This window comes from Emys orbicularis, chromosome 3, assembly GCF_028017835.1.
Source record: "Emys orbicularis isolate rEmyOrb1 chromosome 3, rEmyOrb1.hap1, whole genome shotgun sequence".
In the NCBI taxonomy this organism is placed as follows: Eukaryota; Metazoa; Chordata; order Testudines; family Emydidae; genus Emys; species Emys orbicularis.
Window position 1 is genome coordinate 84,542,075 of NC_088685.1, and position 21,407 is coordinate 84,563,481.

A 21,407-nucleotide genomic window follows, 5' to 3' on the forward strand; every position below is an offset into this window, starting at 1 on the left:
AGATACTCACCCAGGGACAAGAAAGTGTGGAGAGTAGGCACAACTATGGTTCTCCCTCACGTATGTGACAGCCAGCAAACTGGAGCACCGATGCAGGGGTGACAGGGAGGATACTTGATTATCACTACAAACGTTTTTTCTCTTAATTAAATAGCCTCTTATAGTTAGTAGGACAACTCCCCCTTTTCATGTTCTCTGTATGTGTATATATATATCTCCTTAGTACATGTTCCATTCTATGCATCCGATGAAGTGGGCTGTAGCTAGGGTGACCAGACGTCCCGATAAAATCGGGACTGTCCCGATTTTGAGGAGTTTGTCCCGCGTCCCGACCGAAGTACAGACGGGACGCCATTTGTCCCGATATTTTGTTTTGGGTGTTTTTTTGTTTGTTTGTTTTTTTACACTCACCCGTCCGGGTTTTCGGCAGCAATTCGGCGGAGGGTCCTTCAGTCGCCGACAGTCTTCGGCGGCGGATGCTTCTGCCTTTGGTGCAAGGTTTATTACCCGCCGCCCAAATTGCCGCCAAAGACCATCAGTGATTGAAGGACCCTCCGTCGAATTGCCGCCGAAGACCCGGACGGGTGAGTGTAACAATTAAAAGGGTGCCCCCCCGTGGCGGTCCCAATATTTTCCACTTAGCATCTGATCACCCTAGCTGAGGTCCACGAAAGCTTATGCTCAAATAAATTTGTTAGTCTCTAAGGTGCCACAAGTACTCCTGTTCTTTTTAAGGAGGATACTGCATCTCTTGAGCATGCTCACCCAGTGCACAAGGTAGCTCCAGAAGGCATTCTGGATTCTCCAATGCCTTTAGTTCAAGCATGTTTCTGCATTGCCCCTAATATGCAGCTATTCCCAAATTGCATGATCCAGACCTAAATAAGGGGGAGAGTCTTATTATAGAAAGTAATCTTCACTAAGCAAAGTATCACTAATCTCAAAATATTTTAAGCAACTTTAGGAGACTAATACACTGAAAATTCCCAAATGAATACCATTCCTATAGCAGTGGTTTGTCTACAGTATCTTATGCACGAACTATACACATACAGACATAAAAAAATTACTCAAACCCAAACCACATGAATACAACTAGATGTAAATGTGATGATATGAACTCTTATTGCCAAAAAATCAGGAGTGTCCTTTAAATTTACAATTCTGTTTTTCAAAAATTCTAATTTTCCAAATTTCAGGTACATATCCTGAGCCATTCAAGTAATTGGATTTTGCTTGTACTTATTTTTAACACTACTGTCAGTTATAAATAATTAAATTAAAATGGAAAAAATGTAAAATGTATACATAAAAAAGATCTCATGCTAAAACGTTATCTGGCAAGCTTTTGCCAACAATGATTATTTAGGGCTGAATAACTTGAAAATAGAGGCAAATGATGAAACTGCTGATGAACTCAGCTATATTGACACTGGGGGGTGCCACTATACTGTACTAATTAGAGATTCACCACTATAATATTACAATCTTATCCACTTTTCATGAGAAAAGTCACCTCTGGTGATATCAGAAAGGCTAAACAAGGATGCTTTAAAAATAGGGCAGATTAAAAAATACTGACTTCCAGCAGATAAACTCTTCTCCCCCTACACATATTTAAAAAAAAAAATCGTGTGTGAAATACTTTATAACCTTTTGTAAAAGCATTTAAGTATCTGTTTCACCCACTTAAACTGTTTCATCTCACCATTTCAACAGAGTTTCTTCTCTCATTGGAGAGAAATATATTATTATTATTAAACTCAAACTGATCAGACCGGGCAGGAAAAAATTCTTATGTCAAATCAATCTGACACAAAAAATCATTTGTGTATCCTGGGATACTGTAGTTATCCCAAAAACAAGTATCACAAACCCATCAAATTCAGAGTTAAGGAAGTTAAATTTTTAAATAAATAAGAAAATGTCAAGGTATGGAAATACACAGGGTAACCCAAATAGCCTTAACTCTATTCCATAGTAAGACCACACAACTATGACAACTATTATTATGGCATAATAGCATTTGCAGTCCCAGATTTGATTAAACTGATGTTTAAAGACATTCGGTTTTTTTTCCTTTCTTTGTGCTGTCATTACAGAGCACAGGCAACATTGTTTGTATTCTGTAACTGTACTTTTCCATACCTTAACATTTTTGCATGCCTTTTAAGTTTAACCTAACTCTGGATTTCCTGCATTTGTAGTGCTTGGTTTTGAGATAATTAGGATAACTTTACTCTTAAATTACTGACATGTATAAATATAGGAATTTCTATACAGTATCAAACCCATTGTCCACTATCCTGCCTCCAATGGTATCAGCACCTCTGAAGCAAGGTGCAATAATCCTACAGAAGGCAGATGTAGTATAATTTGTCCCAACAAAGGTCTTATCCAACTCCCTAATAGAGATTGGTTCAAGTCTGCGAGCATGAGGTTTTTATCCCTTCCAAACCTTTGTTTGCATTAACTGTTATAACTTTATCACTCTGGATATTCTTGTTACCCACATTAACATCCAATCTCTCTCTGATAATTGTAAGCAATTGGCCTCAATAACATCCTGTAGCAGGGAGCTCCACAGTCTATTTGTGTATTAAGTGAAAAGTATTTCCTTTTATCAGTTTAGAATTTTCTACCTTTCAGTTTGTCCCCTGGTTCGTGTGTTGTGAGGTGATCTACCTTCTCTATAACATTCATTATTTTATATACTTGTCCTCTCTTATTTGCCTCTTTTTATAAGTAATTTCAATCTTTTCCATCTCTCTTTGTATGAATTTTTTCATGCTTCTAATTCTTTTCATTGCCTTTCCCTGCACCCCCTCTACTTCTGCAAGATAAGATTACTATTACGGCACACAGTATTAGAGATGAAACTGAACCACTGGTGCATATAAAGGCACTATAATATTTTACATATTATTTTATATTTTCCATGCCATTCCTTATGCATCCTAACATCTTGTTTGATTTTGAACTGCAGCTGCACATTCAGTAGAGGCCTTCGCTGAGCTATGTACAATGATGCCCAAATCCCTTTCTTGAACTGATACTGTTAATTTAGAATATATTCAATCTTAAGCCAAGTTTAATGTAGTTTTTATCTGAGAATTTCCTTGTTTTTTTTTTAATTTAAAATTTTACACACAAACAAGAAATCCAAAGAGAATGTTAACATACGATATTTCTAATAATTTGAAGATATGTAGTATCACTCTACATATTTTTTTAAATTATTTTACCTTTTATGTTGAGAACCACCAGTAACAAGCTCCTTTAACTCAGCTTCTGACTGTCACAATTCTCTGCACCTCCCTGGCCCCCCGAGGGGGTGTCTGCCTATGGCAGTCCTGTAGCCTCACTCACACTGAGATGGCAGTAGAAGGCAGCCATTTGAGAGAGGGAAATACTTCATGGAATTCTCTACAGAAATTTTTCAACCTCTCCTGAAGAAATGTTCAGCTATGAATAGTAAAGGAAAAAATGAACACTGATCCTAATTTTTTTTTTCTTCAAATGCAGCCAACAGTCAGTGAGTTTTACCTATATGGGAGGTTTAAGGGTTTTGTGGGGAGGGGGTTTATGAAGATCATTCAGGAAAAGATAGTCTGACCAAGGGTGCTAAAGTTCCTAAAGCATCCATTTTAATATTATTTTCAACTCAAAACTAATTAACTTATTTACTTGTAAATTCTCCAAAAGTAATTCTGTACTCAATTTTGGGAAGAAAGCACTCTATTATTCATATGTAACAAAGTACTTGAATTCCCTCGTTAAGTATAAAACTCAACACAACCTTGGCTATAGACCCATGACTGATGTTTACACAATACTAAAACATAGATAAGCAGTTTCTTTAATGAATCACAATGTGCATTAGTTTCTGTGCAAAGGAAAGATTTACATGAATAAACTGGTAACATTTACGCAAACACAAGAACTATTTTGTAAACAACATATTTATGCCTTCAGGAATACATAAAGTTAACATAAGGAAATGCAACGACTATATAAGTAGTACATCTGTGCCACTGTTTATTTATAAACAACTAATGCTTAATATAACAATGATCTATAATGTGGTCTTGTGGTAGAGCTCTGCACTGACAGGCAGGAGTCCTCGGTTCAAATTCCTAGCATTTCACATAGCGGGTTGTGGGAAGTGCTTCAAAGTACAGTCCAGTCATCCATACAAGGGGTCATGAAATTAAAGTGGAGAAAAATTGCGGGGGATCATCCTTAAGTCCTCCGTCAACAGGACCCTGGAGAACAATGATATAACATGTAGTCCAAGTGGCCCTTTGACTAAAACCAACTACTGACATATGACTGATGTTTACAGATTATTTTAGCACATTATTTGTGCCTCATAATATGTACAATATAATTCTACATCTGAGCAGTTTATGTTACATTTATATGCATCAATCTGTCCTCTCACAGACTTGTGTATCAGTACCCTCAGATGACTGGAATGTGTATATCATCATTGCACCCTCTATCTACGTAGGCATTTATATCACAATCATCACGGTGGTATCCGAGCTCTAGTGGCTGCAGCCCTAATACTGAAACAGGTTTCCATTGACTTCTCTATGATACTCCCCTTACAGCATGAGCTTCTCTACATCTATTCCTGCTCATCTATCATACAAATATCACATGTATTTCAGATTTTCATGCAGTTTAAATGATTGCAGAATTACACAGGTCTGGTACCAAGATACTGACCTCTTTTGTAGAGCACTTTGAGATCTGCTGATGAAAAATGCAACCTAAGAGCTAGGCTTTATTATTATGATGTGAAAAATATATTCTGTCATAAGTGAAATTGTGGGCATTTCATCTTTGGGTACACAAGAGAGTTAACATTTTAAAATGTTCTTGAATGAGCAATTCTAATGCATTCTCTGAAAACTTTGAAACTTTTGTGAAATCAAGATGCATATATTACCAAAATTCATGTACAGAGTTTCTATTAATGTACTAATCCATAGCCCATCTAACAATCCATGAAGTACCATTCACAGTTAGTCAGTTTTTTGTTTTTTAAACACAAGAGGTACTACATGCTGATATTAAACATAATAGGACAACTGACAGAGATCAGAGTCCATCTCCCTACAGTTGCAGGATATACTCCTATGACAAAAAGCATATCCGATGTTAAAGGCCAAGAGAAACCACTCCTTACGTGGAGTACATATATTTTTAAATCCCAGAAAGTGATACGAGTTAAATAATGATACCTGTGATAAACTCAGGACAGACGGCTGCAAGGGTGGGCGGAGGAGGGTAGAAAACAGTCCCAGAAGGTTAAAAGGCCCTCCTCCCTACCAGCTGAGAAGGGGTTACCAGAGAATCAATTAGGATCATCTGAGAGGGAGTTACCTGAGGTCAATTAGGATCAGCTGATTCCAACTAAGGGCTGCTTGAGACCTTTTTAAACCCTCCCTTGTTGGGAGAAAAGGGGGAGAGAGAGAAGAAGTCATGCTGCCAGTAGGTTAGGAACAGTGAGCCTCACCAGGTGGGGAGGGTGCATTCCCTCCCATAAGGGAGAAAAACAAGCCCCAAAGACTGGTGGAGAGAAGGAACAGACTTCCCCTGTGCAACCAAGAGGGACTGTTTTACCCAAGCCTGTCTCACCAAGGCTAAAAGCAGTGGAGGCTGGAGAGACGGAGAAGGTGCCTTGCCACAGACCCAACAATGACTGCATTCAAGAACTGTAAATATGCCATGGTCTGATCAGATGCACATGCAGTTCTATACAATGGTAAAGATGTAATTAAATATTTATCATGTTAATCATTTTTATTAGATGAACCAACTAAGAATTATGCCTTAATGACAAAAATAATGAAGTTGTGACCGTCCTGTAGCATTTTATTTTAATCGTTACAGTCTATATCAATTATGAAAAAGTCTTAAAAAACCCTAAATATGGCCTGATAATAATGCTTCCTTCCATTTCCTAATACTTTTCAAGTTATTCTGTATGTTTGCATGCTCAAACAACAAGAATTTAGATGACCCTGGCTTGGCCCCATCATTGTGATGGACAATGATGTTTTACATTAACGCAGCACAGTGCAATCTATCTTGGAGGAGGTCATGCAATTTATGGCTTCATAGCTGGCATTTCAAGATATCTTTAGTTCAAGGTTCTTGTACCCTGAAGTGGTAAAAAAAGATTTAAATGACTCTTCTGCATCACAACACTTGAAAACGTGTGAATGAGAAGCATGAGCATTAGTTAAAAATAACATTTCAAGGACTTCCCTCCTTTAGTCCTGAATCTTGTTAACATCACTACAGTGATATGCTACAACAGTAGCAAGAGGGGGAAAATTACTACAGGATTAACAACAATTCCTATACCTAATGTTATTTAAAAATCAAAGTGTTACCTAAGGCAATTACCTTGCAGCCTTTTAATATCTACAGGGAAAAGCCTAAGGGAAAATAATTGACGTTGCTAATTTTACCCTTGGCAATTATAAAATAGCTCTGCATTTCATTATGACTGCAGAAATTTACATCTAATTGTAAGCCCCGAGAGAAGTACAGAGATAAACGCATCATACAGAAGCTCAGACAAGAATCTAACAGCACAATAAAATTAGTTCAGTAGTAATGGTTTAAATTAAACTAACATGCTTAAGTTTAAATTACAATGCATACAACAGTTTTAATTACTGAAAGAGATATACATGCCTAGATAGAGGTTGTAGTCTTATCATGGTCAGTATTGTTTACAATATATTCCATGTTTCTTTTTCTATAAGCCAATTTACTTAGCTACTAACTGCCACAAAGAACAATACCATCACTTTTACTTTTTCTTGCAAAGAACTAGGACTTTCAAGCGATTAAAAAAATTAATCGTGATTAATTGCACGATTAATCACACTGTTAAACAATAATAGAATGCCATTTATTTAAATATTTTTGGATATTTTCTACATTTTCAAATATATTGATTTCAATTACAACACAGAATACAAAGTGTACAGCGCTCACTTTATATTTTTTATTACAAATATTTGCACTGTATAAAACAGAAGAAATAGTATTTTTCAATTCACCTAATACAAGTACTGTAGTGCAATATCTTTATCATGAAAGTTGAATTTACAAACGTAGAATTATGTACAAAAATACCCAACTTCACTCAAAAATAAAACAATGTAAAACTTTAGAGCCTACAAGTCCTCTCAGTCCTACTTCTTCTTCAGCCAATCACTCAAACAAGTTGGTTTACATTTGCAGGAGATAAAGCTGCCTGCTTCTTGTTTGCAATGTCACCTGAAAGTAAGAACAGGCATTCACATGGCACTGTTGTTGCTGGCATCACAAGATATTTATGTGCCAGATGCGCTAAAGATTCATATGTCCCTTCATTCTTCAACCACCATTCCAGAGGATATGCGTCCACGCCGATGACGGATTCTGCTCGATAACGATCCAAAGCAGTGAGGACTGACGCACGTTCATTTTCATTATCTGAGTCAGATGCCACCAACAGAAGGTTGATTTTCTTTTTTGGTGCTTCAGGTTCTGTAGTTTCCACATCGGAGTGTTGCTCTTTTAAGACTTCTGAAAGCGTGCGCCACACCTAGTCCCTCTCAGATTTTGGAAGGCACTTCAGATTCTTAAACCTTGGGTTAAGTGCTGTAGCTATCTTTAGAAATCTCACATTGGTCTCTTCTTTGTGTTTTGTCAAATCTGCAGTGAAAGTGTTCTTAAAACGAACAACATGTTCTAGGTCATCATCCGAGACTGCTATAACATGAAATACATGGCAGAATGCGGGTAAAACAGAGCAGGAGACATGGAAAATTCTCCCCCAAGGAGTTCAGTAACAAATCTAATTAACACTTTTTTTTTTTTTTTTTTTTTTAAACAAGCATCATCAGCATGGAAGCATGTCCTCTGGAATAGTGGCCGAAGCACAAAGGGGCATACGAATGTTTAGCATATCTGGCATGTAAATACCTTGCAATGCTGGCTACAAAAGTCCCATGCGAATGCCTGTTCTCACTTTCAGGGGACATTGTAAATAATTTCCCATAAATGTAAATAAACTTGTTTTTCTGAGCGATTGGCTGAACAAGAAGTAGAACTGAGTGGACTTGTAAGCTCTGAAGTTTTACATTGTTTTGTTTTTGAGTGCAGTTATGTAACAAAAAATTTACATTTGTAAGCTGCACTTTCATGATAAAGAGATTGCACTACAGTACTTGTATGAGGTGAATTGAAAAATACTATTTTTTATTATTTTTACAGTGCAAACATTTGTAATAAAAAATAATAATATTAAGTGAGCACTGTACACTTTGTATTCTTTCTTGTAATTGAAATATTTGAAAATGTAGAAAAACATCCAAAAATATTTAAAAAATTTTAATTGGTATTCTATTGTTTAACAGTGTGATTAAAAGTGCAATTAATCACAATTAATTTTTTTTAATCACAATTAATTTTTTTGAGTTAATCACATGAGTTAACTGCGATGAATCGACAGCCCTGCAAAGAACACAAAACATTATGAAGAAAAAAGTCCTGGCTATTTCACACTCCTAAAAAGTAGATGCACAGAACTGAAAATTAACCACTTTCTAAAGAATAAATGCGGTTTGTTTAAATCATGGCACATGTCAAGGTATTTCTATAGCTTGTCTTAAAATTTTCTAACTTTCCGAGTAGGGTTGGAAGAATGAGAGAATAATTTAGTAAATCAATCAGTTTCCATGGTGGTATCCTACTTATAGCATGTGGAAGCTATGACACTATTTAGATGTCAGAAAAATGAAAAAAGTGTTAAAATGTTTTGGCAGAATTTTCAGACATGCAGTACAATGATTGCTTGAAAAATAAAGCATCTCTTTGGTATTTGTGCTTCAACTTACAGTAGGTTTGATTCCTGGCAAATCTTAAGGGACTATACTTTATTGCTGGAATGCTTAGTAATTTATTATTTTCTCAAAGTTTTCCCTCAGTGTGAGTTAAAACCTAGGTTTATTTAGGGTTAAATTCTCCTTTGATTTGCAGTGAGGACCTCATCCAGGATCTCCTGAAATGCTGAAGAATTAATCCTTAGTAGATACAAAACAAGTATAATCATGTTCATGTTAAATCAGTTTCCAAACTGATTTATACAATAGTTTAATCATAAAAAGCACTGTAAAAGTTAAAGAAAATATTTTTTGAATATTTAATATTACATTTTTTCTCTCAGATAATTTAAACCATTAGTCAAGCAGGTTGGAAGTTGATTTACCTTCTCTTATTTTGAACTCGTCTAGTGTTATAAATGACATCAGTCAAGTACCATACACATTCAGATATCATGGGTACGTAGAGGTGCAGAATAAGACGCTAAACCGAACAAAATCATTAGGCTCAGAAATAGCAAATGTTATTATAACTTAACATTGTGGAAATATTAAGCTATGATAAGATACATTTTATTATACACAATAGTGGATAGATAGATAATTATACTTTCTTGTGTACCTATATAATAAGATTCCAGGATTGTCACTCTGAAGCCTAGAATGTCTGAGTCAGTGATAAACAACTAGAAGGACGTGAGACTGACGGACCAGTTGCCAGCTTACGCCAAGGCCCCTACGCCTCACTGAACACTGACAAATGCATAGCTGCAAACCAGTCTGGCTCACCTATGCAACAGTATTGTTAAAACAGGTATTAGATTTATAAAAATGTGTTTAGACTTTATGAAACACTTAAGAGTTGTTGCATCTATTAATCTTACCTATAACTAAGGCTATGTTTTAGTCACGGGTATATTTAGTAAAAGTCATAGACAGGTCATGGGCAGTAAACAAAAATTCACAGACCGTGACCTGTCCATGACTTGTACTATATACCCCTAACTAAAACTTGGGTGCTCCCCCAGTCAGGAAAGAAGCATTCCCAAGAGTGAAATGCTAGTTTACCACAAGAGGTGTTATCTCCTCTCCAACAAAAGAAGGCCCATAGACACCAGACAAGTCATTATAGAACATCAGCGGACAAAAGACTTTGTAGATTGCTCCTCCCACATCCATGAAGAGGAGATGTGAAGGTGGACTCATCCCACCAGTTTGAGCTCTGGAGGAATGAAATAAAAATCCCTGACAAGAAGAAATTGGGATCCCTCTGCTGCTTGGACTTCAGGGAGAGGGCTAGACTTAGAATCATAGGTTTATAAGGGACCGCAAGGGTCATTTAGTCTAACCCCCCAGCCAAGATGTGGGATTTGTTGTGTCTAAACAACAATGTTGTGACTTCTAAGCATAAGCAAGAGATCCCTAGCTGTTCATCTTGGGTGAGCCTTAGAGGACATATAGAGCTTGCATATAAAAGCAGCTTCTATCATCTTTGAAACTTAAGACACTGACTCATTTGTGTGTGCATGTTTACCTGTTTTAACATTGTAAATAACTGTCATTTCTTTTTTCAGCTAATAAATTTTTAGTTAATTTATTATAGGATTGGCTGCAAGCATTGTCTTTGGTGTGCAATCTGAGGTACAACTGACTGACTGGGTAAGTGACTGGTCCTTTGGACTGGGAGTAACCTGAATATTATTGTGATTTTTGATGTAAGGGACCATCTATCACAAGGACAGTTTTGCCTGGATGGCCAGATAGACAGGAGTGCCCAAGGGAATTGTCTGTGAATCCATGTTAAGGCTGTTAGGGGGTTCACATTGATACTTGGTTGGAGAAATCTAAGTCTAGAACTCACAACCAGTTTGGGGTTTGTGCCCTGGTTTGTAACAGTCTGCCCTGAAGTTGGAACTCACGTTCATGAGCCACTCCAGACAGCCTGATAGCAAGGTTGAGAATTCTTTTTGTTTAGAATATTACCAGGTTCAATCATCACTGGGATTCACAGTCTATTATATACAATTTTTAAGTTCTCAGCCATTTGGGGCTTTTTCCCCACTTTATGAATTACACCCATGTGACAGTAATGGTTTTTACCTAGTGCATAAATGTATCCTTTTCACACACACACAAATACATATATACGTACATATACACACACATTCCAGTTTATTCATAATGACAAACACCTCCTATCTTGTAAACTTTCAGACAGCTGGGCTGAGCAAAATGACTGCAATTGTCTTTTAAAATGATAATGTATTTTTGTTCATAGGGCATTCAATGCCCAAAGCTGTTTGGATGTCTAACAAAATTTTACTAATAGCAAAAAGGCAAATCACACCTGTGCAGATTGGAAAGATCCCGAAGAATCCCCTAAATGTAAAACAAACAGAATCCATTCTTCCCTCCAAAAAAAAGCACAATATAAAACTAAATAATTAACTAAATATGTTTTGAACTTCACCTGGCAGGTTGCCAGAGATGTACTGTACTCCTACATGTCTCAAAGACACAGCAGCATATGTATGTTAATTCACCAGCCTGTCTTTTAATCCACTACTATCTATGGCATCACTGCTTCAGAACAGACACTAAAGTGTTAGCAGTGGTAACATTTCTGTAATATTGTGGTAGATGTACCTGGAGCAACATCCAGCTGTCAATCCATCTGCACATACAATAGAATTGTGCCAATTTTTACAGTGAAAGGATGTCCCAATTCAGACTTATCTGTTCAGTGGTTATCTAACAACCAGAGCTGTTACTTGTTAGAGTAATAGAAACATTTTTTACCTTAGTATTCTGTAACTGAGCTAGGCTTGTGCAAGCATTTGCTAGAAGAAAGTCTCCACTCAGGACAGCTATTTTATTTCCAAACTGCATGTCCTTCAGTAGGCCATCACAGGACTTCAGCTCACCAATGTTTACTATCCCACGATGCACCAGGAAGGCAGTGTGGATCAACTCTGTAATCTCTGCCAGACTTCTTTGACTTAAAGCAAAGATAAGAGATTTATTTTTGAAGCCACAAACACAATGCAGATTTTTGATAAAAAACCATTCTACAGTTCCTCATCTACACAAGAATGTTTTATAATTGTTGTTTCACCATAAATCTTTAGAAATCGCAGTTCACGAGTGGTAATTAGAGAGAGTATGATATCACCTGGGCATGTATAGCATGATAGGGTCAAATCCTCACAGCTTCTGAAGGGAAGAAATCTTCCTCTCAGTTTTATTTTATTAACTTTCTCAAAGAATTCAAACAGATAACTAGTCAACATTTTAAAAATATTTTTAAAGATTTTGACAATGTCCCTTAAAAGAAACTATTAAGAAACTAACCATTGGGTGCTCATAGTGGTGAGGGAACGAGAGATCAGGATTGGATTAAAAACTAGCTGAGTATTAGAAAAGTGCTGCAATAAATGACTGCTCCCTTGACTGGGGGAGGGGGATTAATAGTAGGATACCTCCTCACATTTCAATAATGGGGCCAGATTTTCTAATGGACAAGCAGTGGGCAAATGACATTTGATGATGAAACTAAGTTGATCTGTTTAGCAGAAACTGTGGAGATTATCTAAATTCCTCTGTGCAGCACAATGGTAAATTAAATTTTACAAGTCAATTTCTCATTCTGATATATTCTAATGGGCTCAATATAGGAGGCCCCAATCCCTGCACGGAAAAATTATTTTCTCTTTCTACATGGCTCCCCTTTCTATGGCAGTTTTCAGTTTGGGAGAAGAAGAAATGATGTAACAGCTGTAAGAACAAAATAATGTCAAATTTGGTGGACCAATATCAGTGTAAGGAATGTTCAGGGGAAGCTGATCACAGATCCAAGTCAACCCACACAAAGAGAAAATTACACTTTGCCAACCCTTAGCCAGTAAGCAATCTATAAACAGCAGTGGCACTTGCCTCTCTTTCAGAGAGTGCTTACCTGACCTTCTACGTTGAAGTATGAAAGAAAAAGAAGAGGATAAAAGGATTTTTTTCCCCCTCAAGTGGTGATGTTTGGCAATTAATCTGATTTCAAGGAGACCAGACACCTGAGCCTATGCTAGAATCACAACATGTGAAGCAGGCACAACAACTGAATGCAAGTGAGAGAGAAAGAAGAACAATACCAATCAAGTAGCAAAGCAGTAAACCGGTTTGTTAATTTCACAGTTTGCAATTCATTAAATTGGTACATTTAGGCCCTAATCTTGCAATTTAGGAAGCACAATCACAACTTTACTTACTTAAGTAGTTCCACTGATGTCAATGAAAATGACTCACATGAGTAAAGTTATGTATGTACTCAAGTGTTTGCAGGATCAAGGCCTTAGATACCAAACATAAAATTAAACTGTAACCCTGCACAGAGCCCTTTTAGGTTCTCCATACTTATTCCCAAGGAAAAGGGTTCAGCACAGATTTATTCTGTAAATAAATTACCCCACCTACCCATAGTGATCCATGTTTAGGTTAGATTTCTGCTGCATCATAACAGCAGGCAAGAAAGTAGAGCGGCTTGGGGGAGGTGAATTGAGGCTTCCATGGTATTTATTACAATAGAACAAAAATTATTCAATTAAACAGTTTTAAAAGATGACATTATTTATTATTCACTATTTTGCTTCATGCAGGGAAGTGTTACTCTTGAGCGACACAGCAGGGGGCAAAGCATTCACCATTTAGGCAACAAACTTCAAGCCTGACATTGTGTCTCAAAGAGGCAGGGGAGAAAATCCTTCGGTATACACAGCCACACGAATGACAAGGTACTGTACATATTCTAGCCTTGGGTATACCAAAGGGTTAACAATATTTCAAGCATTGATAAAAAAAAAGACTAACAAGACATCCCGATGCTCCTGCTGTCATTGTCAGGGCAGCCCTTGGAGGAAATGTCCATATCAATTCAATTTATCAGATGGACAGCTGATCAACATTAAACAGTCTTGCTCTGGGCAGATTGAGCTGAGCTACCTGTTAGGAATACTAATGAGAGCCCTCTGCTCTCTACAATGGAGTTCTGCCATTTCCGACTGCTGAAGATCCCAGGACATATGGGGATCCCTAGTGACGAGCACATATAGCTGCAGCTAACTCAAGTGACGGCTCATTTCCCTCAGCTGAAGGCAGACATTAATATTCTGAGGAGATCAGACCCACCTCTCTGACCCCCAACTATTGAAGCAAAACAACGACTGTCCTATTTCTTCATTTAATAAGCTTTTAATGAAGGAAACCAAAATCCCCTCTTTGACTTCAGCACAGCTCTCCATGAAAAGGTTGCATAAATACATCAGTGTCATACTTTCCAAATGCTCGGTATCTGGATTTTTTCCCCCCATTTTATTTTCTGTATTCAGTTTGCTCTCCAAACAGTATTCATGCTCTCATGAGTACCATGTTATACACATAATTTGGGGAAATTATCAGATGTCCTCTTGTACAGAAAGTCTATTACTTATCTTCTAATCAATGTACTATTTTCCACCAATTTATCTCTCTCTTTGGGGAGTTACAACTTGGCTCTAAAAATTCTCTGCTCTCAAACTTGTTGCAGAAGCCATCAACCTAGGAGATTTTTTAAAATAAAGTAAATTTATTATATTTTATTATTTTTATTGTGGTAGTACCCAGAAGCCCATTGCAATAGGCACTGTACAAACACAACAAAAAGATGGTCCCCACGCCCAAAGAGCTTATTTATTTATATACTTAGATTTACCCTTTTTGAAAGGGCCCTTAACAAAATGCTGAGAGCCCCGACAATTACATTTACAACAATACCCATCCTACAGTATTACTTAGTGAAGAACAATCATTTAAGTCTCATCCATAACAATACATATTAAGGCAGTACCAAATATATATATATATATATATATATATATATATATAAACGGTACAATATTCCATCTTGATCAATGAACTGAACTAAGTTTAGATGACTGATTCGTTCTCCAGTTAATCCAAATAAAAATAAATATATTTAGGTGTGATCTTATGGAAACTTGGGTTTATGGTAGAGATTCTCATATTTGCACTATTACATGGACCACATCTTAATAAAATGATTGCTCAGGAATCACTGCTACTCCCATTCATGATTACACTGACCGCTTTCCCCTCCTATTTATGAATGTGCAATCCTCTCCAACTGCACTTTCAGCATCTCTTTCAGTGGGCCCTCTTCCTTCCCTCTCCCACTCTCTATTGAGGTTCCCCAAGGCTCTGACCTTGGCACTCTGCTAATCTCTCTTTATACCATGTGTTTGGGTGATCTCTTCAGCTCACACAGCTTCAGCTATTATCTGCTTGTTGATGATTTACAAATCTCTCTCTCCACCACTAAACTGTCTCCTTCCACCCAATCCCAAATCTCAGTTTGTCTCTCTGACATTTCTTGGATGTCTTGTCACTTTACACTGAATGTGATCAAAACCAAGCTCCTTTATCTCCCTTCCCAGACCTTCTCCACTTTCCTACTTTATCACTCTTGAAACCACCACCACCATCTTCTCCGACATCCAGGCTCTGTAACCTGAGTGACATTTTTGACTCCTCCCTCTCCTTTGCCCCACATATCTAGGCCATTTTCAAATCCTGCTTCCTCCTTAGTATCTCCAAGATCAGCCCTTTCTTTTCATCCCCACAGACAAATCACTGGTTCAGGCCCTCATTATACCACAACCTCCTCTATGGCCTCCCAAATACACACTGTGCCCCTTCAGTCCATATAAAATGCTGCTGTCAATTTCCTTGCCTGTCAGTCTGATCATACATATCCCCTCTATGAATGCCTCCTTTGGCTTCCCATGAGATATAACAAATGTAAACTTTGTCACCACCTTCAAAGCTGTACATAAATATGCCCCCTGTATACTTCTCCTTCCTTTGTCAAGCTTTGCCTTGCTGCCCATTCCCTCTGCTCAGCTAATATCCCCAACATCACCTACCTGTTTATCACATTCTCAAATAACCCCCATGCCTTCTTTCAGGAGTACTGTGCACAAGGGACAGAACTCCCTCAATTCACTTACAACACCCCACCCTGTCCACACTAAAGTCCTTTTGCAAAATCCACCACTCACTTCTGTGTTGCCTATAGTAAATCAAGTTGAGTAGTATATAAATTGTCTATGCTATTCCCCTTCTGCTCACCTCCATCTACTTGTTTGTCCTTAGGCCTGTCTGCACACAGCTTTTGCATTGATTTAACTACATCAGTGCAAAAGCTGTGAGTAGACCAGCCCTTAGCTGTGAGCTCCTCAGAGCAGCGATCCTTCTTAAGTAATAACAATAGCAATCATAAGACTTTTCTGCAAGGCCAGGTTAACAGAGGGCCACAGAAGACTGGTTTGCAATAGGAAGCTAGGAATGTTTAAGTAAATACAAGTTTCAGTTTTGTGGACTATTGAAGACTGCAGCAAAACTGCTGAACCTCAGCCTCTAAAAATCACAGCCCTACATCTGTGCATTTTGGAGGACCCTTGCCATATGTATTTCATTGAATCAGTTACAAATGTCCTCAGATAAACTGCCCTAATAGCACCCTGAGAGCAGCAGGATGTATCTGTCATGCCAAGCAGGGAAAATGTACAGTTCTCACAGAAATGTCAACACACATGTGCAGGCATCAGTCCTATTGCTATATATACACAAATAGATAAACAGCAGAAATAGAAAACTTTGAACATTTGCTGAACAATTGCCAACTTATATTTCAGACTTTTTTTTATATTAACTCTTCCCATCATCTGATGAGACTGACTCTCAGTATCATATTACTCTGAAATCAGTGTACATCTATGACAAAGATGATCATGTCATGCCGATATTAATGCAAGTTTTGAAGCCCACATGACAATTTATGACAAATGACAAAAAGATTGACAGACTGATGCAAAATAAATAAGAATCTGTAAAGACGGAATAGGTTTGAATAGTGAATCTGTTATGTGAATTTTTTAATTATATATTTAACAATGTGCTTTCATGTCATCCTGATTGTCCTTTTTGCTTATTTTATCAGGCACATTTTTTCATATTAAATTCTAGCCATTCATCTTGAGTGCAAACAGTTAAATGGCCTTGTGCAACAATTTACTGTTATGATACATAAGTCCACATGATATTAAGAGACATTATCAGGGAGTTTACGCTCAAAATTTAGGTTCTGTTATAAAATGGTTTTCCAAAACCTAATATAGCTAGAAATATAAAAGTGTTTTCATGGCTTTAAAAAAAGACAATGAAAACAGCTTAGTTCAAACATTTCACCTGCAATGTCTGCAACTCAAACTCTGAAACCGTATGTTATCAGAATAAGTGAACTTGACTGGTTCATTTTCACTGTCAAAACTGAATGAAGTGTAAAAGTAAACAGATCAATATAAATGGTGATAAATACATATTTTTAAAATTTTAATAATCTGAAATACTATTAACAGCAGGAACATGGAGCAACATTTTTAAATGAGCGCCTTAAAATAGTCACCAAAATGTATATTTAGACACTTAATTAAATAGTTTCATTTTCAGCAGTGAGCACCCACAGTTCCTAGTGAAGTCAATAGGAACCATAGGTGCTCAGCTTCTCTGACAATCAGCCCCTCATAATAGATGTGACTAACACTGGACACCCAAACTTGAAAATGTTGTCCATGATTTTTTAACCTGATAGATTATCTCTTGAATTTTTATGGAGGTTATGTTCAATCTCTCTCTCTCTCTCTTTCAAAAATTTCCAATACATTTCCTCAACTTAGTGGCACTATCTGTAAATTCAAAATAACCAATAATTCTTTACTTGAAAAGTACATACAAGGAAGAAAATATTTTTGCAGTCACTAATGTGACTGAGTTAGGGTTATTTCTTCTAATTTCTTATTAATTATTATTTCTTAAGTGCTGATAATATATTGGAGCTAACCTGGTATCTAGTCGTAATGTCTTTTTGTGACATATCAACAAGATGTATAGAAAAGCTTTTGTAAATGTAAGTGCAAATAATAAATTCAAATTGATCCTGTATACTGGAGCCATAATGTGCCAAACTGAGATAACACATTTATTTACACGCCTGAAAAGGTGAGACTTTTACAATTTTCTTTGCCACTCGTCCATCAAAGTCAATTTCATAGTTAATGGAAATGTGACCCAAGGGTCAGTATATACCAAGCAGTAAATAGAACCATAGAGGTAGAAAATCTGGTTCTCCACTTACTTACACCCCTTTAGCAGGAGGAGAACGGGAAGTGAAAGTTTTGCGTTTACTTTACAAAACATTTTGTTGTTGTTGTTGTTAGAGGTTGCACTTTCCACTGCTGATAGGAAAAACCTGAAGAAAAAACAGTAGTCCTGAGACACACCACTCTAACTTTCTATCACATGATCACGGCTTTAGTATCTATTATGCAAGACAATGTCTAAAGTCGCAACATCTAAAGGTTATCTGATGCCTACTACACTGAGGACTAAGCTGCTCAGCCACGGTGAAAAATACCTGTGACTGTCATCCTCCACCTTAAAATGCATGAAGTTTAAAGGAATAAGCAACAGAGGGTCCTGTGGCACCTTTAAGACTAACAGAAGTATCGGGAGCATAAGCTTTCGTGGGTAAGAACCTCACTTCTTCAGATGCAAGAAGAAGTGAGGTTCTTACCCACGAAAGCTTATGCTCCCGATACTTCTGTTAGTCTTAAAGGTGCCACAGGACCCTCTGTTGCTTTTTACAGATTCAGACTAACATGGCTACCCCTCTGATACTTTAAAGGAATAAATCAGCTCATTGTAGTTTATTGTGTACTCTAATTGCAACTCTGTCAATTGATTTTTTTATTTCACACAATTAAAAAAATATACTATGTATCTTGCCTTTCTAATATCTCTTTCCCTTCCTACCTTCACTCCACTATTTCTTCACCCCCACCTCCCCCTAGAATTTATCAGTGTCTTCTGCATAATCTTCAGGGTGTTTTCTCTTTATTCTCTCCCTCCTCTTATATTTCTTACTTTCTCTCTACTTACATTTTATTCTGTCTCCTTTTTCCTTTCTGTGACATACACAGGGTGCAATCCCCTAATAAGTGGCTGTGTCGCCCCTGCCCTCTAACTTGGGGTGCCCTTCACAATGCTTTGCTGCTGCCTTCAGTCTGGACAGTTCACAAACAGCCTCCAGCATGCAAGTCACTTTCAGCTATGTCTGTGTGTGTGCTGCAGCCTTCCAGCCACACCGCAGCTCTTACCAGACTTGGTTATACTGCAGGGTGACCCCAACTCACTCCCAGTCTTAGATTTCCCCCCAGAAATCTATGCGCTATACTGCCCAGCCATCTCCTGGACAATACAAATATATATATATATAAAGTCCATCATTTCATCAACAGAAATAATATACATCATCTTGTTATCCCAAATGGAGTTTCACAAACACTTCAACACACTGGATTAGATACAACAAGTTTATTAACTACAAAGAGATAGATTTTAAATGGCTACAAGTAATGAAACAGAGGTCAGACATGGTTACAAGATAAAACACAGTCAGTGCTTAACAAACTATGTTAAATTCAAAGCAAAGTTTTCTCACCAAATGCTTTCAGCACTTACTGAGCAAACTTCTTAGGTCAGAACCCCTTCTCCAGTTCAACGGCTGCTTCCTTTGTCCCTTTTGGTGCACTGAATCGATGGACAGTTGAGGGGTGCTCTGAGGTGTTTGTCCCTCCTTTTTATAGTATTAGTTCCCCTCTTGGAAAAGATTTCCAGATGAAATTCAGAAGACAAATGCTTTGTCTATACTGGACTTTCGTCAGCAAAACTTTTGTCATTCAGGAGTGTGAAAAAAACACCCCCCTGCACAACAAACGTTTTGCTGATGAAAAGCACTAGAGTGAACAGCACTTTGTCGGCAGGAGAGCTCTCCTGCCGACAAGGCTACCGCCACTCTTTGGGGGTGGAAGTTTTTTTTGTCAGTGGGAGAGCTCTCTCCTGCCGACAAATAGCAGCAACAATGCGCGCCTTTTAGTGGCACGGCTGTAGCGGCACAGCTGTGTCGCTAAAAGGTGCATAGTATAGACATAGCCAAAGAGTCTATAGGGAAGGATGTTCCCTGCTGCTTTCCCTCACCTGTTTGAGGTTTCTTTGTCTATGCTTTCTGCTTGATGACTCTGTTTACTGCCTAAATCAGGGGTAGGCAACCTATGGCACGGGTGCCGAAGGCAGCATACGAGCTGATTTTCAGTGGCACTCACATTCCCGGGTCCTGGCCACCAGTCTGGGGGGCTCTGCATTTAAATTTAATTTTAAATGAAGCTTCTTAAACATTTTAAAAACCTTATTTACTTTACATACAATAGTTTAGTTATATATTATAGATTTATAGAAAGAGACCTTCAAAAAACGTTAAAATGTATTACTAGCACGCGAAACCTTAAATTAGAGTGAATAAATGAAGACTCGGCACCCCACTTCTGAAAGGTTGCCGACCCCTGGCCTAAATGCAAATTAAGCAGAGAACACATTCCTTTGTTTGAGGCAGGCCTGTTTGCCAACCTCAGTTTGAAGCATGTGTTAAGAACACCATACAGTGGAATCTTATAACTTCACATATAATGTTGCCACAGACATTTTATCAGGACAATAATGAGCAGCAAACTATGAGTTTTCAAATGACACCTCACAAGGCATATTCTGTACAAAAATTATTATAGTAGCATGTAGGGTGTAGACACAGGGGTACATTCTGTTACACTCTCCAACTGCAATTTCTACTTTCCCCTCCATCATGCCACATCAATTGCTCTCCCATCAACCATCCCTTTCTCACACAAAGGATCTGAAAAAATTTCCAGCGGCCTAACAGAGGATTAAGCCTACTAACCAAAGATTAATTTAAGTGACTGATACCTATTGTCCAAGGACAATGCCCAAGAGATTCCTTCCAGGGTTCAGTGCTTGGGCTTCGTTCTGTGGCTTTATCTTTTGTAGTCTCCAACAGGTCAGAATCTGATAAATTTGAGTGTTCCTCTACCACCTCTGGTTGATGGAAGGGAAAAGGTGCATCCCTCTCTCTGCTTCCTCCCCTACTCTAAAACCTCTTGGTTGCTATTGGGATGGGGGGGAGGAGTCTCCTACAGTATTTAAAGAGTATACATCTCTTTATTTGGTTCTACCAAGTGAACAGCTCTAGTGTCTGCCTCTGCAGTTCCTCTCAGTTTTGCCCAACAGGAGCATGAAACCGACTGGTCAGTTTCACTGCTGCCCATAGTGTTCTGAATAATACTGACCTGACTCTTGCTAATTTCCCTCTGCAATGTCTTGGGGAAATTGTGGGCAGCAACAGCAGCCCCTGGGAGCTGTTTACATCAATTTACAGTCTGTTCACATTTGCAAGGTTATCATCATAGCCATAAGGATAAGAAACTTTTTTTTAAATGAAAACTTAGGTCAGGGGTCTCAAACACGCGGCCCGCGAGCCCCTCGCAGCCCCCCCCCCGC

At 37.9% G+C, this 21,407-nt stretch overlaps 1 protein-coding gene across 1 annotated transcript in view; it reads right to left on the reverse strand.

Annotated features, from left to right (window-relative positions):
- The window catches only part of PDSS2 (decaprenyl diphosphate synthase subunit 2), a 183,078-nt gene that overhangs the window by 64,747 nt on the left and 96,924 nt on the right, over window positions 1-21,407 (reverse strand). The window contains exon 3 of the mRNA XM_065401139.1: window positions 11,697-11,895. Coding sequence (XP_065257211.1) covers window positions 11,697-11,895 — 199 coding nt within the window. The remainder of the gene's footprint in view (window positions 1-11,696; window positions 11,896-21,407) is intronic.